This window comes from Onychostoma macrolepis, chromosome 09 (genome assembly GCF_012432095.1).
Source record: "Onychostoma macrolepis isolate SWU-2019 chromosome 09, ASM1243209v1, whole genome shotgun sequence".
Classification (NCBI taxonomy): Eukaryota; Metazoa; Chordata; class Actinopteri; order Cypriniformes; family Cyprinidae; genus Onychostoma; species Onychostoma macrolepis.
Genome location: NC_081163.1, coordinates 6,621,187 through 6,647,501, shown reverse-complemented (window position 1 = coordinate 6,647,501; position 26,315 = coordinate 6,621,187). Strand labels below are relative to the sequence as shown.

At 37.0% G+C, this 26,315-nt stretch overlaps 1 protein-coding gene across 1 annotated transcript; it reads left to right on the top strand.

Annotated features, from left to right (window-relative positions):
- Window positions 1-1,563: 1,563 nt before the first annotated feature.
- traf3ip1 (TNF receptor-associated factor 3 interacting protein 1) lies at window positions 1,564-25,072 on the top strand. The gene is made up of 15 exons (XM_058788077.1): window positions 1,564-1,907; window positions 3,234-3,302; window positions 6,080-6,241; window positions 7,881-8,009; window positions 8,240-8,671; window positions 8,940-9,020; window positions 10,610-10,685; window positions 10,861-10,881; window positions 11,588-11,672; window positions 12,108-12,197; window positions 12,918-13,050; window positions 13,136-13,172; window positions 13,292-13,365; window positions 22,083-22,306; window positions 22,874-25,072. Exons 1-15 carry the CDS (start codon window positions 1,785-1,787, stop codon window positions 23,037-23,039), a joined length of 1,902 nt encoding a protein of 633 aa, XP_058644060.1. The 5' UTR covers window positions 1,564-1,784; the 3' UTR covers window positions 23,040-25,072.
- The last annotated feature ends 1,243 nt before the right edge of the window (window positions 25,073-26,315 follow it).

The window sequence follows — 26,315 nt, the reverse complement described above, 5'->3', positions numbered from 1 at the left end:
TTGGGCTATGAGCTTCTCCACCCTTCCTCCAGACTCTAGGACCTTGGTTTCCAAATGAAATACAAAACTTGCTCTCATCTGAAAAGAGGACTTTGGACCACTGGGCAACAGTCCAGTTCTTCTTCTCCTTAGCCCAGGTAAGACGCCTCTGGCGTTGTCTGTGGTTCAGGAGTGGCTTAACAAGAGGAATCGACAACTGTAGCCAAATTCCTTGACACGTCTGTGTGTGGTGGCTCTTGATGCCTTGACCCCAGCCTCAGTCCATTCCTTGTGAAGTTCACCCAAATTCTTGAATCGATTTTGCTTGACAATCCTCATAAGGCTGCGGTTCTCTCGGTTGGTTGTGCATCTTTTTCTTCCACACTTTTCCTTCCACTCAACTTTCTGTTAACATGCTTGGATACAGCACTCTGTGAACAGCCAGCTTCTTTGGCAATGAATGTTTGTGGCTTACCCTCCTTGTGAAGGGTGTCAATGATTGTCTTCTGGACAACTGTCAGATCAGCAGTCTTCCCCGTGATTGTGTAGCCTAGTGAACCAAACTGAGAGATCATTTTGAAGGCTCAGGAAACCTTTGCAGGTGTTTTGAGTTGATTAGCTGATTGGCATGTCACCATATTCTAATTTGTTGAGATAGTGAATTGGTGGGTTTTTGTTAAATGTGAGCCAAAATCATCACAATTAAAAGAGCCAAAGACTTAAACTACTTCAGTCTGTGTGCATTGAATTTTCCACGACATTCTGATTTATTGAAATGCACCTGTATGTATGTGTACTGTGTATATTTATTATGTATGTAAAAATACACACACATGCATTTATTTCAGAAAAATTTTATGTTTATATATTAAATATATTTATTTATAATATAAATTATATAAATATAAATATAGACATGTAAATACGTGTAAATATTTTCAAAATATATACTGTATATATACATATATGTGTGTATTTTTATATATACATAAGAAATATACACAGAACAAACACATATATTATGCAAACAAAAACTTTTATTTTGTATGCTATTAATCATTTGACAGCACTACTTTCTATATTGTTATTATTAACTAAGGCATATATCAAAATTATGATACATTAGTTAAAATAATATTATATGAATTCTGTAATCTAATCTGTATTTCTTTTTATTCTAGCTATTTGTTATATTGTGTATTTGCATCTTTTAAATGAATTTAAATAAAAAGTAATTAATTTAAATATTGTTTAAAATTATTTATTTATTTTTACAAAGTGTTTATTTTTAAAATTATATATATATTTTTCATTTATTTTTGTTTTGGTTCATTTTTTTTGTACATTTACTATTAAAATGATAACCTTTCTGTATTGTTATTATTAACTAATGAATAAATGAACAAATATTTATGAATACATTAGTTAAAAATAATATCTGGATTCTGTAATCTAATCTTTTTTTTTTTAATGTTATTATTATTATTATTATGTATTTGTTTCTTTGTTTCATCCGGTCGGTCTGCGCAGGTAAATATGATGTTTGAAGTAAGACCTGACATAAATTTGGACAGCTACAGTGTTCTACTGTTGTTTGTTGTTGTCATGGACACCTGCAGCCCTTGACGAGCGCCTAGGTTCCGCGCAAGCGCAGACTCCGCACAGCGGAGGATTGTGGGATAGAAAGCTATCGCCAGGGCAACAGCTGAGTTTAGCGAGCGGAAATCTGCTGCTAGCAGAACAGCAACCTCGATTAATTATTAAAGAAACATCTTTTACACCAAATACAGTTTTAGTTTGTTGCCATGAACGAATCTGTAGCCAAAAAGACCCAGGAGACTCTGGGAAAAGTGATCAAAAAGCCTCCTCTGACAGAAAAGCTGCTCAGCAAACCGCCGTTTCGATACCTGCACGACATCTTCAGTGAGGTGAGTTACTTAAAACATTATTCTTATGACATAAGTGCTGTTTTATTTCTCCCACCGTCTACATATTTACCTTTATACGCTTCAAATCCAGTTTATAGATCTCTAAACGCTAGCTTGCTAATGTAGCCTGCGCATACTCTTCAAAATATGACAGATCAATCTCAATGTATGTTTGCCTGATGTGTAAATATCTCATATTAGCTTTAGTATTTGAATGGCCAGAGCTTTGCTTTAGTTTCTGGGTTTAGATGATGTTGGTGTTCTGATGGTGGCTAGTGAGCTAATATATTTATTAATACAATAATTGTTAAAACACTTTCAGCAATATCATCTTTCTTCTGTCTGGGTTTAGTGTAATTCCATTCAGAGCTCTTGTTGAGCTGTTTACCTGGTTACTAGGCATAGCTCCACATGGTTATGCAAACAAAACTCAAGGGTTTGCAGTCTATGTGTCCGTGTGATGTAGATGATCTTGACATATTCATAGGATATACAATCTCAATCTAATGGCATAAAATAGAAAAAAAAAAGGGCTGTTGATTTTGTAATTAGGAGTATATTCCCTCAATAAACGACAACAGTTGCCAACAAACACTAGTATCAAACAGTTGTTCATTTTTTATTTATTTATTTATTTTTTCAATTTCACACTGTTAAATACCACACATTGAACAAATTAAAAACAAAAAGCAGAAATGCATCGAAAATGAATAATAATAATTTAATTTATTTTATTTTTGTTTGTTTATCCAATGCCATTTATATCCCATTAATGACATTTTATGCAGAAATTCATATACATGCACAATTTATATATGTCAAAATAGTTTGTAGCGTTTAATCAGAAACCAACATCAATTATGTCAGGTGTGTCCAAACTTTTGGTCATACAGGTGAGTTGGTTACAGACAGTATTAGGTAAAGGAAGAGGACAGTTAAGGATGTGTGGGTGTGTTTGTGTCCAGAGATAGGCCCAAGGTTTGTAAGCTCAGCTAAGATTAGCTAGACAGATAGAATCACACACCGTCTGTCCACTGCGTACCTTTTGAGTTATGTTTGTCATAGTGTAATGTTGAGTTTAATCACATTTTGTTTTCATCCTAAATATTTTTAAATTATTTCTCCATCATTATATGTTGTCATTAATGTGAACAGTTTACAAAAGTGATGATAACTTTGTAAGTGCTTTGAGTTGCTGCCTGCGTAGACTGTTGCAAATCAATCACTTATGAGGTTCTGTTTCAGTTTGAAGGCAGTGGACAACAAGGCAGTCTATGTTTTTGGATTAAAAATTTGGTTGTAAAATCCTGTTTTCCCATTTTTTAGGTAATACGTACCACAGGCTTTATGAAAGGACTTTATGTAGAAGCAGAGATGAAGTCAGATAATGTGAAGGTAAGTTGGCAATAAAAAACTGTCAGGTTTTAGAGGAATGTTCAGGTGCACAGTTATTTTTGGCTGGCTATTCTTCATCCCAGTGGTCATGTGCTTGATATACACTACCGTTCAAAAGTATGGGGTCAGTAAGAGATTTTTTTTTAAAGAATTTGATACTTTTATTCATCAAGGACTCATTTAATTGATCAAAAGTTACAGTCAAGATGTTTATAATGTTAAAAAAGATTTGTTTAAAAGAAAAAAAAGCATTTTTTTTTTTTTAACTTGAACAATTCATCAAAGAACACAGAAAAAAAAACATATCATGGTTTCCACACACATATTTAACAGCCAAACTACTTTTAACATTAATAATAAGGAATAAATTACATTTTAAAATAAATTGTAATCATATTTCACAGTATTACTGTTTTTACTGTATTTTCGATCAAGTAAATGCAGAGACTTCTTACATTACAAAATCTTACAAGCCTAAACTTTTTAACAGTAGAATCATATTTTGTCAAAGCTGTAATTTATTCATGTAAAACGTATTTTAACAAGGAGAAAAATTACTCAGTGCACCTTTAAGAAGAATTTTAGGCTATATATGTGTGCATATGCAAATGTGCAAACTAGACACTTATTTTTTGCTTATTACAGTACTACCTTACAGTCATATGACAGTTTTATGTTCCTCGCCAATTAATCCACCTACTTGGCAGTGATACATCATGTTACAGTTGACCTCTCGTATCTGCCTGATCTTCTGTCTCATTAAGTGTTCTTGGATTCTATAGCCACAGTATCTCAGACTTCCACTCTGCTGTGTTTTTTTGCTGTTAAGGTGTTGACATTGATCAGATAACTAAATGTAACTCGACTCTCCATTTAATTAGCATGCCAAAGTCCCACGTCGTGGTGAGTCATGAGGTGCGATAAATCTCCCTGTTAAAAGCTTCGTGTCTTTAACTAGCTTTACTTGGATCAGTATCAGTGACCCTGTAAGAGATGCAGATTACTAGCTCACCACAGCACTCTGTGTGCAAAATGAGGAGTTCATGTCTGATCCTTCTCCAAACGTGGGCCAGTCTGAAAGAGCTCTGGCCTTTGATGTCCCAGCATGCATAATAAATGACCTCCCCACACCTGTGCGAAGCAGGACGGCCTGACGGTATACCATGACATTATAATGTTTTGATAGCGCCGCAGTTTGAACACTTTTCAGGGGAATCTATCTACAGATAGCTTACTTATAGCTGTCTTTACATGATAACTGGGACAGAGGGAAGTATTTTGATACCAAAAATGACATAGAAAATACTATTTTGTAAAAATCATAATAATAATAATTTAATAATAATTAAATTATATAATTGTATGTAAATGTATACTTCTTGCAGTTTTGTATTGCCTTTCTGATTCTGATTTATGCTTATTTAAAAATTAAAAATAATTGTGAATTATATTGTATTACATTAAGTAATTTCACCATTGAGAAAAATGGGAATTAAATACTCAAAATATTCAGTGTCTGGACCCATTATGCTAAAGAAAGTATGGAGAGAAAACTTGCTTTAATGTCATAAGGAATAAAATCTTAATGGTCCTAAAATGTGTTTCATTTTATGTAAAATCTGTTTCCTTTTTTGTGTTGAAATGCATGTGACATGAATATGTTTTCATCAAATTTTCATGTTAGAATGATTTCTGAAGGATCACGAGACACTGAAGACTGGAGTAATGATGCTGAGAATTTAATTTTGCTGTCACAGAATAAATTATGTTTTCAAATATATTGAACTATATATTAAATTGTAATAATATTTCACAATATTATTGTTTTTACTGTAAAATGTGCATAATTGTCATATTGTCATAATGTGTGATTATGACAATATGACATATATAAATATCATATAATACATATTTTCTTAAAATTCGCCTGATTAGCTTTATGAAACATTTCTGTCACATGGATATTGTGTAGCCAGTGGTTGGATATTAAACACTGCTGAGTGTGTAAAATCATAACAGATCACATCAGCATACAGGTTGTTCTGCCGCTGGGATCTCATTAGGAACCTCATGAAGTATGAAAGCATTAAATGACAATATGGACAGTTGCACTTTATCATAACCAACAAAGTAGAAATACAGAAAAAGAGGGTTTAATGGAGTGGACACATCATCAAGCTGCTGGTTATGATGCATGTACTGTTGTCTTCAAAGCATCAGGATAACTTTAGGTTCTTTGTGTAGAGTGCAGTTAAGCCTAAACCTAAAATAACTAAGCTATACTGAAAAAAAAAAAAAAAAAAACATTTGGTGGTGACCAAAAAGATTTTCCTGTTCTTTTAGTTTCATTCAGTTAGAAAAATAGATATTTAATCAGGAAATCTGATATTGATATTCTGTCAGAAAGTTCTAAACACACCCACGTGCCACACATGTTTTAAGAAGCATTTACAGAATGAGACTGACACCACAAATGATTTACACAGACTGGATGTTGGTCCCTGTGTTTGTAAAGGGTTGAAGTGTCTGCCTTAACATTTGTCCAGTGGCTGTTTTCTGCATCCTTAGTGGCCTCAAGCAGAATTCCAATATGTTTGTTTTAGTGGCCCAACTGTGTTAGCAGTAACAACCTTGACTTATGCGGTGGCGTGTTTCGGGTGGACTACCTGTTTGTTTGAACAATGGCAGACTGGGGCAGTGTTTGAAACTTGTTTGAGAACAGACATTATGTTTCCAATTGTGTTTCAACTGCTCTATTCTCTTCATGTACCCTTCAGGACAAAGACTCAAAAATAGCGTTCCTTCAGAAGGCCATCGATGTGGTGATGCTGGTTAGTGGAGAGCCCTTGGCTGCTAAACCCGCTCGAATCGTAGCCGGACACGAACCAGAGAAGACCAACGAGCTGCTGCAGGTCATTGCTAAGTGCTGTCTCAACAAGGTCAGTCCTGCGATTAAAGACCTCTTAGCTACTATACTTCTATATTGCAGGATTCGCTCAAAGCCATTTAACTAGTGAATGACTCAAGACTAATGATGTCCAAGCAGGGGGTAATTTATAGACGTATTCATTTAATTGCACCCTTGAGCTTTTCTGAAGTTTAAGGAGCGATGGAACATCGCCAGCAGCGTTATCAGGGGAACCCACCGATGCCTGCTGGGCAAAGAGCATGTGCGAAACATTGAGCTGAATGACAGCTCAGCTCAAGCACATTGGGATATTTTATAGGTTGCAAGAGAAAAAGACATGAGAGTGCCACAGTGGTGAAAGTTGCTGGATGGCTAAAGATTATAGGGGTGACCCAGGTACTGGAAAATTGACAATCCTGCTCTGTCACCTTTGAGTCTTTGAGCAAAACATTTGACCTTTTATTGCTTCAGTAGGATTGTAGGTAGCTCTGAATGGTAGCACCACTTTCTTTCTTCTGTGGAATGCAAAATAATGTATTTTGAAAATTGTTGTTGCGCTTATCCTACAGGGGCAGTCAAGCTCCAGAAGGATGAAAAGTACCATAAAATTATCATAAAATAGTCCATATGAATCTTTTCTAAGTCTTCAGAAGTCAAATGATAGCTTTCTGTGAAGAACAGACCAAAAGTCATTTTTCCCTGACCATCTTTCCATGTGCCTAGCTCTCAAATCTCTTCTGCATTTGTGAACAGCATATCGAACAATTTATTGGCATTAAATTAATTCAAATAAATTAACCCTTATATTTAATTTGTGCTGTGGATATAAATGATACATAAATTGTGTGGTTTGTTAAGAAGAGGTGCTGTTCATTTTTAGTTTTAGACCTGGAGGACAATAAAATAAAATTGGGTGGGGGGAAAAAATCCCATTTGACTTGAGCCAATAAGCAAAACCCTAGCAGCTGTAAATCAACACATTCAGAAAAACACAAGTATTGTTTTTGTTATCTAAAACTATTAAAATAATTTTTAATTGAAAAAAAAAAAAGCTGAAATTAAATAAAATCTAAACATTAAGTGGAAAAAATGAAAATGAAAAATGTTGCCTTGGCAACTGACTGAAATAAATCTTCTAAAAAGTTCAATTTGAAATACTAAAATGAATAAAACTCAAACTAAATGAAAGTTAAATGTAAATATGTTAAAAAACATAAAATGATTAAAACAAACTAAAATGAAAACTAAAAATATGAAAATAAACACTTTACAACATACACTCTGGTAACAGTGAGTTTTGTATCAAGCACCAGCACACGTTTTCTTCAGAAAATGTAATAACTTTATTAGTAATTTGTCAGCCAGTCAAGTCACATTTACTTGTATAGTGCTCTTCACAATACACATTGTTTCAAAGCAGCTTTACAGAAAGCGATACTCTGTGCATACATATTTAGCTGATGTTTTTATCCAGAGTGACTAATAGTCCATTTATTCCTATGGATTGTTCATGGATTGCATTATCACCAGCCCAGATCATTAATCACCATGCAACCCCATCTGTTTCTGAATCCATTTTTGTTTTGTGTGAAATCTTACTGAGGGTTGCTTGGGACTTGTGTTCATGATATTAAGCTGTTGTTAAACAGCATGTTCTGACCTTGTTCCAGCTCTCCAGTGACGAGGCTGTTAGACGGGTGTTAGCAGGAGACAAGGTGGATCAGAAGGGGAAGCCCAGCACCTCCAGGTCCCAGGACAAGGAGAACAGAGAGGGCAGGGAGCGCCACCGAGACCGTGAGGTGAGACCTGCTTGAGGCTTTGACCTTAGACATTTTCAGCTGAACCAGAATTTTCAGTTGTCTTAAATCACTATTCATTCCTCAACTTGCCCCCCTTGGGCTTTTTTTTATTGTGCCTTTTTATTTTACTCATGAAATCTGTTATTAAGACTTTTTGGTGCTGATGGAGCTGTTAGGTTTATTGTAAGTATGAAAGTGATAATTTAATGTAGACTCTGGCTGTTGTCCAGGAGAGGAAGGGCATCAAGGAGAGCAGCGGAAGCCGAGAGCAGAAAGATCCAGATCAACCGAAAGATCAAGAGAGCAAGAGGGACGACAAGGACCGCCGGCGAGATTCTGAGAGGCCAGACAAGGGACGCGAAAGAGACCGGACAAAAGACAGAGACAGAGACAAGGACAAGGACAAGAGCCGGGATCGGGAGAAAGACAAGACCAGAGAGAAGGAACGGGAGAAGGAGAAGGAAAAGGAAAAGGACCGCATCAGGGACAAGGAGAGAGAACGAGATAAAGAGAGGGATAAGAAAAGGGAACGGGAGTCTCACAAAGACAGAGAACGAGACAAGGAGAGAGATCGCGAGCGCGAGAAAAGACGGGAGAGAGAAAAAGAAAAAGAACGACACAGAGAGACTGACGAGAAGCTGAAGGACAGAGGCGATAGAAAGGTTTGATCACATGATTTTATGGTTCTGTAGCTTTGCTCACCAGCCACAGTGACAGATGAATGACCAATTTTACCAGCCTTTTTCCATATCAGATGAACTCTCTTGCACTTAAAATCCCATTTAAACCTAGAAATAAAGTTTTAGAATTAAACAAAAATTAAGAAATATTTAACATTTTGCACTATTTCTAGACCTTAAAGCAAATTCCTGTAACATGTAAACTCTCAGTCTCAGCTTTCAATACTTAACAGCTTGTGTTCTTCCATAGATCAAAGCAGCAGAGGAGATCAGCAAGCCAAAGCCTCACCCAATAGTTGCGAGTATAACACATGAAGCTGAAGCAGACGAGGTGAGGTTGATTCCTCTCATAACCTCTGTTTACGCCCTTTGCATTTGTTCTGTAGGAATGGGCCATCATCAAGGCTTGTTGACGTAACATTCCTCATAGTTTATTGTTCTTGTCTTTGTTCCCTGAATTGGAGGCCGAGGGCGGTGAACTGGAGGTACGAGTCTGTTGTGATGTCAGTGCCTGCTTTGCTTCACTGTAGAATAATGGGTGTTTTGTATATTTGGCATTGCGCAAGGACAGTCTTGATGGTGGAGTTGTCTTATCAGGCCTCATCAGTTAGGATTTTTTCTGACGCCCAGGTTGAGACATTAGTTAAGAATTTTACCTGCCGTGGTAACATTTTCTCTGGTCCTGAATATTTTTTCATTTTAAAACGTTTTAAAATTCTCAATATACACTACTTCGAAAGTTTGGGGTCAGTACTCTGGTGCTTAAGAAATATTTCTTACTATTACCAGTGTTGTAAACAGGTGTGCTGCTTAATATTTTTGTGGACACCTTGATGCATTTTTGAAGTATTCTTTGATGAATAGAAAAGTTTAGGATTTTTTGTAATAATGTTAAAGTCTTTACTGTCACTTTTGAACAGTGTAATACATCCTTGTTGAATAAAAAAAAAAATTTTTTTACTGACCTCATACTTTTGAATGGTAGTGTATGAGAAGCAAATACATTTTCAATAAACATTGACATTTCTTCTCAAGAAGTTTTTTTAAAAGTTCAATCATTTTCAAATTTTATAGACCAATAAAGTGTCAGTATAGCTATTCACAGGACCATTATAAAGCATAAATTCACAAAACTTCTGGACCTCCAGCATCTTGTAAACAGAAGCTACATTTGATGTATATAGTGGGCCAAAGTGCTCAAAATAAAATAAGTCTATGGAAAAGGAGCCATTTTTTATGTGACAAGAAGTATTTATATTTATCACAAATCACTGTAAATAGCAAAAACAAAACGGGCAACAATGCATCACAAGCTTGGATATTGCATTTCTTGAAAATGTTAACTAATGTGGAGCTTTTTGTGCACAGACAATAGAAAACAAGTTTGTTTTGTTTTTTGGGTAGTGTCTGTTCAAATCGCTAAAAGTGTTTTGCTTTAGAAAGTGCCCTTACATACCCTCTTACTGTCTGAAATTGTAGCTTTGTGTTTTATTTCCTGACTGTAGTTTTGTTGCTTCATGTACATGTGTCTTTGCAGCTTCAGTAGCTTCTCATTTAGAGTAGTAAGTGTTTTTTTTTGTTTTTTGACTAGTTGCTATAAGTGTACTGCATAAAAATGTTGAAGCCTTAAGGCCCTTGTTGCGTTTTGTTTTGTCTTCATTCAGCCTACAGATCTCTCTGAAATGCAGGTAATTTCTGTTTGTCCCAAAAAGTGAAATCTGTTTCCTGCATTTTCTTTTTGCCTGACTATGATGATATTTCATGTGTGCAACAACAGCCCAGAAGATTGATTTGTCTTAGAGGGTTTGTATAGAAAAAGGGCTCACGTGTTTATTGGCTAATGTCAGTTTAAGTGCTCCACAGGAGAGGAACTCCTAGTGGAAATGCATGGAAACTAATGTCTTTCCTCATTCCTTTCAGGTTGAGAGTCCTTCCCGGATCCCAAGGCCCTCATCGGCTAAAGGACAGCGTCGGTGGCCCAAAACAGGAGGTCAAGGTACTAAATGTCTTTCTTAACAGACCCTATTAATTATTGATGTAGAGCGCATTAATGTGTTGTTGCATGTCCAGCTTGATCTGTTTAGTTGTTTTGAGCAGCACAGCAGCACGTCAGATGTTGTTTAATGTGATTAGTCTGAAATGATGACATGGATTGTGTATCTCTGTTTCAGATGAGACTGACAGTGAAGGAGGTGAGTGTTGTTTTCTTTAGTGAGCACCTTGTACCAGGGTCCAAATCTAACTTTCTGTTATACCTGCCAGTGGCTGGTGACTATTATTTAGACTATTATTTATACTAAGTATTACATACTTAGTATTTTTACCAGCCAGGAAACTGTATTTAACAAATGAAGCAAATAAATCTTTTTTTTTTTTTTTTTTCTCCTCTAATAGAAATTGCAATCACAGTTTATAATGCTGTATATACGGGTGCATGATTTAACCTTAAAATCATATTGTGATTATTTTGTCATAATATATTTGATCAAATTTCTCTTCACTTTAATTGTCTCAGGCCATATTCACAATGTTGTTTTTATGGCTATAATAACAACAACAATAATAGAAAAAAATTACAAATAGATAAATAAATTATTAAATGTATTTAAAGAAATTACGTTAAATAATATCAAATTCAAAAAAAAAAAAAATACAAGATTAAATTATCAAATTTGGGAAGATTGATGGTGCATGTTGCGTTTTGAAATACAAGTTTTAAGCAACTCAAACTTGCAGCACTTTCAGCGGACCGATCCGCTCTGAGACACCTGATCACACCACTTGTGTGTAAATGAACAGATTGTATAAACACTGAATCCTTGATTAAAAAAAAATATATATATATATATATTGTTTACTTTTTCTGTAAACATTTATTCTAATTTTTCTTTCTTCCAGAAGGGGAAGCCCCTTTAGCAGAGAAACCAGTCCCCATTGAGAATGGAGACATAACGGATTCTGTGCCACCTCAAACAACACACAGGTTTGTTCTTTCTTTCTTTTTTTTTTTTTCTTAATTAGTGGTAATGATCCCGTAAGTGTGTTGATTTAAAGATAAAAATGGCTACATTTCTGTCCAATGATAACAAAGTAAGCCAGTGTGATAATGTGCTGAGGTGTTTGTGGGTGGATGGAGTGTATCATATATGCCCCCGTGAGAGATTGTCTGGCAGTGGAAGCCACTGATGCAAATCCCTCGCTTTCACTGCACTGTACCGCAAGATCTAACCACAAGATATCACTCTCATCCAGATCATTACTCTTAGTCTCGAGACTGTTTTTGTAAGCATTTAGCCATATAGGAACTTTCTGTTACTCCCCACGCATAAAGTGGCATGCATACTTTACAAAAAGTACTTGTGTATTTCCTTGTGTGAACGTATTTGTTCTTCTTTTGTTTGAATGTTTATGTGAGTAGACGGTTACCGCGGCCTAGCAGCGCACGACCGGCAGCCCCCCGCATCAAACGACAGGAGAGCTACACTGATCATGTGACCCCAGCAGAGAGGTGAGAGATCTCGCTCATCAGGCTCTCAGTTTCTCACTTTATATTAAAGAAGTAAGCCACAAGCTGGCTGCATTACAGTGGTTTTACTTCAGGTGGGGGGTTCTTACCTGTAATACCCCCTTAACATTTTGTATTAGGGATGTACTTTACCATTCAAAGTTTGGGCATGGTAAAAACTGTTTTATGTTTTTTAAAGAAGTCTCTTATGCTCACCAAGACTGTATTTATTTGATCAAAATACAGTAAAAACAGTATTATTGTGAAATATTATTGCAATTTAAAATAATTATTTTCTATTTTAATTGATACTTATAAAATAAAATATAATTTATTCCATGATGACAGGTGAATTTTCAGTGTCACATGGTTCTACAGAATTTAAAAAAAATTAATAATTCAGTTTTAATTTTTAGTATTTTCATGTTTAGTATTTATGTTGAAAATAGCTGTTCTGATTTAATATTTTTGTGAACCATGATGCATTTATTTTCAGGATTCTTTAATGAACAGAAAGTAATAAGAAAAAACATTTATTTGAAATATTTTGTAATATTGTAAATGTCTTTGCTGTCACTTTGGTGCATCCTTGCTAAATAAAAGTGTTAGTTTATTTTTTTATAAAAGTCATACTGACTCCAAACTTTAGTAACTTGTGATAATGAACTTATAATATTATTGTTCAAAAAAAGTTGTAATTAAGCATGACTGGGTTTTTGTCAGGCTGGGCAGTGGCAAGACCCCTGCGACTGTCATTTTGGATGGCAAGAAGCTCTCTGAAGATGAGGATGATGAAGATGGGCAGTTTGTGGTGGAGGAGGCAGCTGCGCCTCCTCCTGACATACCTGAAATTGAGGTAATATAGATGCTCTATATGTGTATGTAGTATTCAGATAAAAAAAAGTCACGATTTGGACTAATTGACTTATGTGTCATTACAGCGCAATTCACTTCAACTGCAAGGGGACGACAAACACGGTGAGTCGTGTGCAATAATAATTCATCCTGAAATTAAAATTCTGCCATAAATGTTGAATTAACCCTTTAAAGGCACACTTCAGAACATAAATCATTGAATGGTTTTCATTTGTTCATAGGTGGACTTGTGAAAAAAATCCTCGAGACAAAGAAAGACTATGAATCATCTCCATCCACAAAGTCAAAAGAACAGGTATGATGTTATATTTTGTTCCCATTGATACCACTAGGTGGCAGTACTATTCCATTTTACTCGGCCCAAGTTTTGTTTTTTTCACAACAAAATTCCAGTAACGTGAGTAAATGCATTTCAAAATCTCTTCATCAAGGGAATCAGCATTTTTGTGCTCTGCTATACCTCAGGGATGCCTGACCCAGAGCACCGTCAGTTTACTAAAGAAGGCAACTCTGCAAATGAAGTGGAGAAATGCAATTGCAGTCCCTTAGAGCCATTGAAGTGCTATTTTCTTCAACGGAGCTTAAATAATTAGGGCAAAACAAGCATGATGGCACCGTTCATGCTGTTTAGATATTTAACATGGTTAACTATTGTGGCCTGTTTATTTGTGAATTTTGTTGGTTTTGGTTACTGAATTGCAAATTGAAAATCAGAATATGCTGGTGGCTTGGGGTTGGAGCTTGCTTTTGAATTTCGTTTAGGTCTGAATTGTTTTAAGATTAACATTTTTGGGGGATTTTATCTAAAGTGTCCTTTGGCCAATGAGAGTATAAAGATTCATCAATGGAATATAGATTAGTATTAAGATAGAATTTCATTTCCAAAAAGCAATAAAAACGGATTTCACTCTTTGGGCACAGTTTCAGTGTGGTTCAGGCTATGTACTTTTCTTCTCTGGCCAGATAATTTGTGGAACGATTTTTCAGGACTGCTGGAATATGAATGTCAATCCAAAGTGGCACTTTATCAATGTCTTAGCTTATTTTAGCTTGAATTGGGCTGTTTGTGAGCCAGTGAAGATGAGAACAATGTGATTTGAGTTTTGAAGCCATCCTGTCCATGCCCTGGTGAAAGGGGCCATGTGCACTGGGTGGTCCGCCCTAGCCGGAACGGATGCTCCGGTCTATCTGTCCGTCACTGGCTGTAGGCCTGATGGATGCAGTGTTTGGTGGTGGACTTCATGCAGAACCCCTGCTCTTTCACCTCGATTTCCCACCTTAGTCACATGCTCAGAGAGTGAGTTGGCAGTGGGGACACATAGGGATGGGAATTGTGAGGAATTTCATGTAACAAATCTGGTTTGTAAATGAATCATTGATAGTTTTTTTTTTTTGCAATTTTGAGGCAGTAAGAACAATTTTATTTCATACTTTCTCAGCTAGAAACTGTCCTGTACTTAAATGAAAGGTGCCTTTACTCTGCAAAAATTTGTGTAGTTGTGATCTAATTGGCTATAATTCAGTTTTTTCAGCTTATATTCACTACTGTTAAAGAAGTAAAACTTTTTTTTTGAAAGAAATTAATAAGTTTATTCAGCAATCATGTATTAAATTGATAAAGTTGCAGCGTTACAAAAGATTTCTGATTCAAGTAAATGCTGTCTTTTCTACTTTATATTTATCAAATATTCATGATAGAAGATGCTTTCCTCAAAAACCATTAAGCAGCACAACTGTTATCAGCATTAAAAAGTAAATGTTTCTTGAGCAGCAAATCAGCATATTAGAATGATTTCTGAAGGATCATGTGACCCTGAAGGCTGGGGCAAGGATGCTGAAAATTCAGCTTTGCATCACAGGAATACATTACATTTGAAATAAAATAGAAAACAGTCATTTTAAATTCACAATATTACTGTATTTCTGGTCAAATAAATGCGGCCTCGGTGAGCATAAGAGACTTATTGATTCTGAACTTTCTAACAGTAGTGAATAGAATATGAAATTCTTATTAATTCAAAAGCTTAAATATAAGAATTAGACGTTCTTATATTTAAAAATGAATTTGTCAGTTTGTTGTATAATGAAAGAAAATGAACAACGTTAAGTAGGGTTGATGTCAAAACTGAAGTGGCACATCTTTTTGGAGCTTGATTGAGTCCCCACTACATTTCATTATATGGAAAAGAGTGGTTAAGTTCATCAACTTTTCTCCATATGCGTTGCATGGAAGAAAGAAAATGACATGACGGTGAGTAAATTTGACAAAAGTTTAATTTCGTTCAGTTACAGTATTTTGTTCATAGAAGGCATGAGCTCTGTGTGCTTCGCCACTGGCGCGATCCCGTTTGGTGTTCAACCTCTGCCGCACACAGTGAGCTGCTCCCAGCTGGCCCTTACAGCCAGCACTTCTCCCTCCTGTGTTCTTGATTTCAAAACAATCAGACTGGATTTCCTTTCAATCCCAAATAATCAAATTAGATTTCCCCCATCAAACGCAAGCCAACTCCAGGCTGGAATCTGAGCGCTGCTGGCCGTGCTTTTCTAATTGACTCAATTTAGCCTCATCAGCTCTCTAAATTCTCTTTCTTAATTGCGGTGCATGAAATGGGCGTGTGTTTTCGGGGCAGTACATGTTAACCGGCACACCGCACCTCTCCTGTCTAGTCAGCTGTATTGAAAAAAAATCTGTAATAACTTCCTTCCTGACTTGAAAGGGGGGTGAAGGTCACCGCAGTAAAGCGGCTGCTCTCCTGTAATCACGGTGTAACATCCAGGGTTAAAAATGTAAATATTGAGCTTCCTTATCCTCCCCGACAGGTTTGAAGTTACAGCGCTCATAACTCATTCTACAAATATGAGCTTTCGCTCTCAGATCTCTCCAGGATTTTGAGTTTACAGAGATCGCCACATCAAGTACGTATGACTTAATCTCTTCGGAACGACCACAGAATTTAGAGTTTTGACTATTTAGTAATTCCAAAGGTGAAACTGAGCCAATGACTCATTCTGTGGCTTTATTAGCTTGAGCTTTCCGTTCCGCTTCATAAGTGAAGATTTACCTCGCCAGGGTCGACAGAACTTCATTTATTAAGATCCGCTAGGCCGTTATTTTTTCATTTGACTGAAATAACAGGACAGATGCAATTTTGCGAAGGGCCGTTTCACCATCAATGTTCATTTTGCCGAGCGTTTTGCTGCTGACCTCCAGATCACGTGTATATTATTCTAAGATACTTCTTGTAGGGCGTCTTTTTTGTTTTGAGAGTATTGGCCCCTGACAGCAGCTGCGTTTTCATAAGCTTTTTCTTTCCTCCTTCCTTTTCCCTCTTTAGCGCCATCAAATTAGCCTGATGAAGGTTTGCAATGTATAAATAAACCCCATGGCACACAAATGGATGGCTGTTGAGTGAACGCCACGCCAGCTTGCGCTCTGCAGAACAGGCAGGAAAATAAATAGTCATCCCTTCAGGCCCGTGTCTTTGTAAACATCTACCTTTTTGTTGGAAATGTTAAGGAAATGACTCTCGTTGCATTCCTCAACATTTTGCCCTCACAGAGAGACGATTGACATCTCTGTGGAATGACCCTGGAGGTTACGGTGAAATATCATGGTACGAGTCTCTGAAGTCTGATAGTGTAATTGGTTGCGTTTTAACCTATTATTTCAGTCCTACCGCTGTCTGGTTCTCATAAGCTGAACTGTCGTACACTGTGGTTCTGTGGTGATCCGCTGAGCACGCAAGTGCAGGAGGGTGATCTCAGCGGTGACCCCCACGGGGCCGAACTGACCCTTCCATCCTGTGTACATGACTCTGCCTCTCTGCACTTCACTTCATCTCAGCTATTTTTATGATGTTGCTGGACGGGGCCCATGTTTTCCCCAAGGAGGAAACCCCTAAACATTGCTAAACAATTAATCTCTACCCTTTGAGTCAGTGTTGGACGCAAAGACCCACCGTGTTGTTTTTTATACCAGTAGCGGCAGTCTAAAAAGGACCACTGCCCATGTTTAATTTTTTAAGGTTTTCTGAAAAAAAAAAAAAAGTGTATTTGGTAGTGCTGTGTTCGATACATCGATACGACGATGTATCGTCACAGAGATTTGAGTATCGATACAGCTGGCCCTGTGGATAAACACGCTTGCTTTCAGAAAACACCGGTTAGCTTGCCAAGTTTGCGATCTCCACTTCGATATTCTATTCTCAGAAAAGTGTTATTCATCAAGTGTTTATTTATGAGAGCAATAGAGAGATAGAGATGCTGCAAATGTATGAATTACCACCGTAAACCATGAAGCTGTGGCTTTAATTCCTTTAGGAACAATGATGTTACCAGCTCCTTGTTGAGAAAGATAATGTAGCTATTGAGTGATTAAGCTATTTAGTTGATTAAATTGCGGGGCAGCACTAAAAAGTTTGTTCCTGAATGTGTGTGTGCGGCCGCAGCGTGATCTGTGTGAGTGACTGAGAGTGTGTGTGCGTTAGATACAGTGAAGACAGCGCATTAGTTTAGAGCTCTTATCATTTTTTATTTTTTAAATGTAGAGACTGCGTTAATTTGTGCAACGATAACCTACCAGCAATGTTAATATGATTTTTTAATATATAACATTAATATGAGTACATTACAATATAAATTTATTAGAACGAGTAGGCTACATTATTATTTATGGGCTTGAAAACAAGATGCAAACAATCAGAATTTTGTACCTGGTGGGGAGTGCACAATGTAAACATGAAGCATATGCCATTACCTATATTGTACTGTGGTACAGTTATGGAGGCCCTTCGTAATGCAGAGGTCAACTGCCTGCTCTCAAAAAATGCAACAGCATTTTTTAGCATGTGATATTAAAAATAGTTTTGATACATATGTGGAATATTTTTTAAAGCGTAATCAAAAAGTGCCAGTGTAGAAAATCCGAATGTAGGGTACAACCCAATATAATAAAAAAAGCAAATGCACCACTAATGTAGTCTGATTCAAGAACAAATGATTAATTTGAGCAGCTTCTTTTAATGATTCATTTTCACTCATGTTGCTGGTTTGAATCATTCTGACGAAAACAGTTACTCAATCAACATCTGACTCACTCACTGAAGTTGTTGTTCCTTTCAGTGATGTCTGTTTCGAAATTAAGCAAATTTTATGTACTAAAGGCACGTGAAACCTTGTGTAAGATAATTTCTGACTGGTTGGAGCTGATCCTTCACTAAGCTCCTGTTGGGGAAAAACTACGCCGAACAGATATAGATAAAATAGTATAGTATTCATTTATTTATGAATATCTCATTGCAGTGTTCTTTACTATTTAAATAAAAATGTAGGAATTTTTTGACAGCCATTTCTTTGGAATAAAAATGTATATGTTTTGATTATATGTAGTTACTGGACAAATATTGTGGTATAAATATTTGAATATATCGCCCACCCCTGATGCCAGTTTTCGCTTCTTGAAGATGAAGTGCCTGATTTCAGTGCAACTAGAAGTATACCTAACTAAACTGCAGTGTTCTTTTAAACAGTGAGTTTAGGGACAAGACTATCTGTCTGACCCAAACAGTGATAGGAGAGCAGAGGGTTTGATATTATTTTTCCAATTCTGTTTGATGCTGCTAGTGGTGAATAAGTGACTCGTTCATTTTTAAAGTTTGTCATACTTGTCCTAACCACAAATTAAAAAGGAAAAACTGTTCTCAGTTTATCTCATGAGTCATGCTTGAACTGAACATTTCAGATCCACAGAACCGTGACATGGCACCACAGCGGCAAAGTGGATGTTTGTCAAGTTTATCATTCTCAGGAGGACTGCGAGACTGATTTTCCTTGCCAGAGCTCTAATTTGAGCAGTGCTGTTCTGCTTCTTTTCGTACTTCTTTATTAGCACTCTATAAATCATGCATTTTGCATGCATTACTTCATTAACCAAATTGGGCTTGCAGCTGAAGGCTCAGATCCACATAGCGAGGTAATGAGGCGTCCTGGTGCAAGGGGCTTCAGCCCAATGCCTCTGCATCTCTGGAAGCCACCTGCCCCAGGCACACCGACTCCACGTCCCACTTGTGTCACTGTCTGAGATAATGGGAAAACCTGTCCTCAGCTGCCTTGTGCAAAACAAATATTTTTTCTTGGGTCCAGTGTAGAGAGGGGAAAATGAGAGCCCCTATAAACGATTGATTTATGTCCTCTGAGACAGAAAGCTGGAGTTTTTCTTTTCTTTTCGACTAAGGGGTGAGGTGCAGGAGGACGGCAAACAGAGCGAATCCGGCCTGGCCTTCGCGCTCCACGAACAGTGGGCCGAATGTGCTGGCCGGTGTTTGTGTAGAGAGGGTGTTTAGGGGCCAGGGAAACCACCCACATTGCAGACAACTATTAGACATTTCAATCCGAACACACTTGTAAACCACAGAGAGAGGGGGAAAAAAATTAAGGTAGTCTTTCTTCTCACGCGTTTGTTAGAGTTCTAGAGCAAAGCGGCATTAACCTTTGAAGTGTTTGTAATATAGTTACCGAACTCTGTAAAGTTATAACAATAAACTTTTAAGTTTCAAAACACAGATGATTAGAGACCGGCTCTTTATGAAAATATTTTCGGATTTCAAATCTTAATAGCGTTTGACTAACTGTATGTCTGTGTTGAACTAGGTGTGCAAGTTTATATATTTTATAAATAAAGTAATATTAATAAGTAATAAAGTTTATATTTTTATTAATTTTTGGAATTGATTACATAATCTAGATTATATGTAATCTTTCTAGATTTTTGTAATCTTAGATTATATGTTACTTTCCAAACCCACTTTCCAAACATTTTATGATTTATTTAACACACAGAACTTTGTTACCATTATTAATATTAAGTATAATGATTTTTACACACCATTATAACTATGCATTGAACTAAATGTCAATATTTTACCTATTTATATTTTCACATATTTATTTTTCTGTTGTATATATTGATGTGTGTGTATATTTATAGTGTGTGAAAATCGGGTTATGAATCGATTCATGGAAGTGAAGAATTTGAATCACTTAAAATGAATCACACTACTACTGCTACTGAAGTTTATTAAACCTTAACGCTCTCATACTTACAAGTTGAGACCAGAGGGTTAGCAATACAAGTCTAATGATGCTTAATTGCCAAATAAAAAGTTCATTAAAATCATCAAAATACTTGCAATGTTGTTCAGTTATGTTTCGCTGTAAAATCATTGCAAATATATTCTAAACATGTCGATTACATTTAACACGGTGTTTTTTGAGTTCATGTAATGCTCAGCCTATTTTGCTAAGGAAGTTTCTGGTTATTGTATTGTCATGTTGCTCAGGTTTGACGTGTCCCACCTTAGAAAGGAAGTTGTTGGTGTTTATAGCCAGAATAACATGAACTGCTTGAGGAGTTCAGCTTGAAACGAGGTAAATGTGAAGTAGTTGTTACCGAATACTGTTGTAAAATAACTTCACTGCCATAGCCTGTTACTAAAATAAACAAAGTCACGTCTTGCATGAGGGTGTGTGTGTGTCTGAGTGGGACAGAGGCAGTAAGAGTAAAGCCTGTTTGGCCTAGTGCCACACACAGCCTGTGGCCCCAGCTGAGTAAATAGACACGGGCCCTGTGTGCCAGGGGGGCCTTCTTGCGCTCGGCTGAAGGGTGACTGGGGCAGACCAGGACCCCCCAACCACACCGCATACAGAGGAGGCCTTCAGTAACCACTCACTCGCATTATAGATCCCATGTCTCTTTCGTTTTGATCTTTATATACATTGCAAGGTTTGTATAATTCCTGCCTTGAAATTCTAAACATTTGTAGCCTTGACATTGAAAACCACTAAATGCAGACTTCTCCCTGCTGCTTTTTTTCCATAAAGTATATTGTTGGTAGGTATAGATTTCCTCTAACCTCATTTATAGCATTCATCTGAAGTGCTCCCCTATAGGAGTGACTTCCCACTAGTCATTTTTCAGTTGTAAGCTTCATTACTTAGTCGTTTGAGAATCAGAGGACACGATTGGCCATTAACAGCCCTTGCGATTCAACTCAACTTGCGTCCCTGGTATATCAGGGGAAATTGGAGAACGAGTTGGCATGATTTAATTTTGAACAAAATCAGCTTTTCCAAATCTCCAAAATGAAGTTTGTTCGGGGAGTTCAAGACACATTGTCAAAACAAACTTTCCAGAAATGTCTTCACACTGGTAAGCACCTTCAAACTACCATTGGTCCATGTGCTCTGGGTCTTCACCTGCTTTGACGTGGAAATCTTCTCTAGTTCAGTTAGTTTGTTTGTTCCGTTGAGGTCAGACGTGACTAAAAACATGAACACACTAAAGAGCTGCTTTATAGTAGAAATGAAGTTGTAATTCTAATTGAAAGTGACACTGACACATACAATGAGAGTTAACGGGTTCCAATGTTGTTGTTTTGGACCCCATTGACATTGTATGGATAAAAAACACTGACATTTTTTTAAAATATTCTTTTGTGTTCTACAGAAGAAAGAAGGTCATATAGGTTTGAAATGACATGAGGGCGAGCATACGATGCTCATCCAAGTGCAAAGCTATGTATACAAAGACTAATTGTCATATACACACTGAAAAAATTTACAAAAGCTGTCACTGGGGCTTTACCCTTTCAAAAGGTGCTAATATGCATCCTTTAGGGAAATAAGGTACACCCCAGTGACAACTTTTGTACTTTTTTTCCCCCAGTGTCCAGACAACAGTTAACATTTGTTTACTTGAATTTGAACTTTGGACTTTTGCACCTTATTTTCTGAGAGTGTATGATGATTGGGTTATCCTACAAATACAATCATAGCTTCATGTGGAAAATCGGGTCAAAATGGGACATAAATGACAATGGATCGAAGAAAAATTAGGCAGTCGTTTAGCCATTTAGTCGTTGACAGAAGAGGGTGAAATTTCAGTAAAAGCAGTCAGGTGGTGTGACATTGTTTTGATACTAGTGTTGATCTGTTTCCTGTTCTGTCTTTCTGCAGGATCGGTCATTGGTGTCGGAGTCGTCTCGTAAGAAGGAACGTGAATTGGTGGCGAAGGAGATCGAGAGACTGCGTTCGTCCATACAGACGGTGTGTCGCAGTGCTCTGCCACTGGGCAAGATCATGGACTACATTCAGGAGGATATGGACTCCATGCAGAACGAACTGCAGACCTGGCGCAAAGAGAACAAGGAGAACGCACAGGCTCTGCTACAGGAACAAAGGTGCACATGCATATTAGTTCTGTCTCTAACCCTAGTTAGCAGTCTTGCTGGATACCGCCTACATAGACAGCATCCTAACTGAAGTGAACAAAGTGCACAGGAGCTGACCTTAAAATTTATTTAAGTAGAGCATTAGCAAGTTGCTAAGTTAACAAGCAAAGTTTTAATACATTTTAATAAATGTAATAAAAATGCATACAATTTAAATTTTGGGTAGTCCATTTCTATTTTTTTTTTTTGATGGTGTTGTTTATTGAACTATTTTGTGCCATTACTTTTACGTGTTAAATGAATTATAAGTATGAGTTGTCCATGAAGGATATGTCGGCAGCTCATGAAGTTCTGCTTTCTCTCCCATGTTTTTCATTTGCATGCAAGCTGTATCTGACCATCTATAAAAAAATATATATGTATGTATGTTTTTTTTTTTTTGTTGTTGTTGTTTTTTTACTTGTTGGTTGGATGAGCCAGGTTTAGTATCCTGGTATCTATCATGATTAAGATATCCAGCTGCTTTTGAGTAGTCTTTTTCTTGTGCGTTAAACCCTTTCTCTGTCTATATCTCAGAATCACAGACAGCGTTGTGGAACCTTTGAAGACTGAGCTAAATGAACTGGAGCAGTTAATCAAAGACCAGCAGGACAAGATCTGCGCAGTCAAGTCCAACATCCTGAAGAACGAGGAGAAGATCCAGAAGATGGTATCCAGCATTAGCGTCTCCTCACAAACGTGAATATCAGCACATCCCAAAAGAAACCTGAAGCACTGAGGAGCAGGGAGAGCTCCTGTTGTCTTTGAGCCGCACTGGAAAGAGTTCAGAAGGTGCAGGTGCAGTCAGGAGTCACTCTCCTCAAACCCCCTGTAAGGTGCCTTCTGTTAGACCCAGGATCTGTTTGCGCTGGTCCATTGGGATTCTCAAACACACTCACACGTCTGCAGTAGATTTGCACTCGTCACTTGCTTGAAAGATAAATGTGTGTGTGGTCACCATACTGATGTGTCCTGTATTTTTTAAATAGGACTTTAATTGCTTTCCATGTTAGAAAACAGACTGACTGGTTTATTTTATTTTATTTTTATTTAGCTTTTTTCCATTCAGACTGACAGGTGTTTTTGTCTCACAGGAGAACATTGGCAATATATCACAGTGTTTCCCATACATTGATTTATTTGTGGCAGCCCGCCACAATATCAAAACTGACCGCCACAAATAGATTTTTTCAGAATGTTTTGACTTGTTGAATAAACATGAGCACTGCACATTTCAAAATCGAACCCCGGTGCAGGTGTTTTTATATCACTGTATTTCTGCAGGAAACCGACTGTCTTCAGAAAATTTTGGTTGACATTTTCATTTCATCTTGCATGTAATGCCTGATAAAGCAGCGTTTGTGAGCGGAGCGCTGCTTTGTGTACAGCGTTACCAGGAAACCGCTATTTCTCCGCGCTCTAAAAGCACCTCTCGCTGGCAGAGAATGAATTTGCATATATGCCGCCACAAATAGAGTCCAAGTCTGTGGGAAACACTGTATCATATATGTATAGATAATTATTTATATATGTATAAGTGTGCATAGAAACTATGGAAGCTTGTTTCTGCCATTTTTTTTATTTATTTCTGGGATTAAATCATAAAATAGGTAATTACAACTTTTTATCTCACAGTTTGAAATTCTGAGAAGGAAAGGTAGAATGTGAGATAACTTGCAATCGCAAGAAAAAGTCAGAATTGTGAGAAAGTTAAGGTTTTTTTTTTTATTTGGCTCAAAAAAAAAAAAAACAGTCGCAAGATTTAGAATTCAGATTTAAAAAAAAAAGAGACTCGGAAAAGTGAGAAAGTAAGTCAGAATTCTGAGTTTATATCTCGCAACTCTCAAAATTGTGAGATAAAAAGTCACTTTTTAAATTTATTTATGCTGTGGCTGAAACAAGCTTTCAGTGAAATATGACATATATATGTATAGATATATTTTAATGTAACTTTCTAAAGCTGCTAGTAAGCAATAGAATTTTACAGATGAGCATTATAATTGCCAAAAATTGGAGACACACTACACGTGCACCTCTGCACTTTGATGAATGAAAATATAATACAGCACATCATTTACCTGTACACATCCAAAACCTCTCAGTTAGCTTAATATATGTTCAAAGAAACGAGATGAGATTGCATAAATGTCTTTTAAGTCAATTTATCATATAAATCAAGAAATGTACCTTGATCAACTGTGTGTGTGTTTCAAATTCATATCAATAATGAGAAACTTTTTTGGAAGTCTGTTGAGAGCGTTTTCTACTGCAAACTGAGATCCATGAAGCAATTATTACATTGAAAATGTCTATTTTGATAAGGTTATGACAGGAAAAACTGTGTTAGATGAAGCAATAGTTGAATCCGCTGGTCAAGCACAACGTTTAGAAAATCTTCAGCATGTATATATCCAGTCACACTTTATGGATACTGTGGTACTGTACCAGTGTCTAGATTAATTTTACATCTAAACCACACAGCGTGAATGTCAGTAGAATCAGACTTCAATAGACAGATTATATACTACATCAGTATTATCAGCTGTGCATCATGACACAAAATACACTTTGCTATTGAAGTAAAATCAACATGTCGATAAAATATATTTGCGTTTCCATTTACTTTGTAAAAGAGCCGACCATTTACACTGTATACGATTTTTACCATTTGCTGTACATTTTGTGTATATGTTGTTTGTATCATAGTCCACAAATGAATATTAATTTTGTAGTGAAGTCTAATAAACTGTTACATTTCTGTTAAACGTGTAAATTGTGACCATTTTACAATGCATGCGGTTCGGAGAATATAGTCATTATTTTTCCAATTCTGTTTGGTGGCGCCAGTGACACAAAAATTACACTCGTCACCGTTAAGTAAACATTGCGACATTTTAATGACTGTTTTGAATTGCATTTCAGAGCAGCGGTAAACATGCCAAGTGAATGTTTCTGACGAGTTCACAAAAAGGCCTGGACGTGTTTAACGTGTCACACACCGCGCTCTGGAAAGCTGACCCGGTGGGACGCAGCGAAAACATTGAATAACATTTTAAAAGCCTGTATCAGCACATCGGTTTTGATTTTTATTCTGGCAGAGTTTGAAACAGCTGCACCGCAGGCTCACACGCACATACTGCAGGAGCACTATTGAGTAACAGTCGACCAGGCCGTTTCAGATCAGGATTTGGAGGCCCTTGAAAACCTGGGCACCTGCCTGAGATCCCTGAGCGAGCGTTTGGATTAGGTTAGAGTGAACAGGCCATGTGCCCTGCGGGGCCCTTTTGTCTGAGCGTTCTCCTGCTGTGGGCCCTGGAGAAAACCCCAGCCCGAGGGTCCTTAGGACTGTCAGAAATGATTGTGCTGCTTTAGCCAGAAGAACAGTGAACAGGTGGAACTTGTGTTTCCTACACTGAAATAAATCCTTTTTTATTTTATGCCTTATTAATGGGACCCATGGTCAAAAGGAACTCAATGCACCATAACCAGCAAGGAAAACGCTTTAGTGTGTGACCTCAAGGAAGAGCCAGTCCGTCATTAAAATGCTATTAACAAAGAATCATTCTGAAAAGCAAACCTCAATTCGTTAGTGCTGTTGCTCATATTTAGGGTTAGGGGTTTAAACAAACCACTAACCATAAGTATTAAACTTAGGCATGTAATTCAGCATGTTCTCAAACTGCATGGCATGTTCAAAAGCGGTGCTAGAGTTTTTGTTAGGGTTAGAGTTTTTGACTTTGCAGACCATAAAGTAGAGCCTGATCTAAAAACCACCTATAACTACCCAAGAACACTGTAACAATCCTAAAAAATCTTTTAGAACACTCAGCCATGTTAAAAATCACCCAAAATACCCTAGCAACTTGTTAAAATCACTCTGAACACTTTTTAGGGAGTTGAGTGTTGTATCTCCCTGCGGTCCAGTTCTCTTCAGAGACACGTGAGGCTGTCAGGCTGGCTGTTTATTTTTCAGGCCTGT

Coding starts and splice junctions, on each gene's coding strand:
- traf3ip1 (XM_058788077.1), top strand. CDS start 1,785: ATGAACGAATCTGTAGCCAAAAAGACCCAGGAGACTCTGGGAAAAGTG. Junction 10,882..11,587: donor TGAGACTGACAGTGAAGGAG/GTGAGTGTTGTT, acceptor TCTTTCTTCCAG/AAGGGGAAGCCCCTTTAGCA. Junction 13,173..13,291: donor GCAAGGGGACGACAAACACG/GTGAGTCGTGTG, acceptor ATTTGTTCATAG/GTGGACTTGTGAAAAAAATC.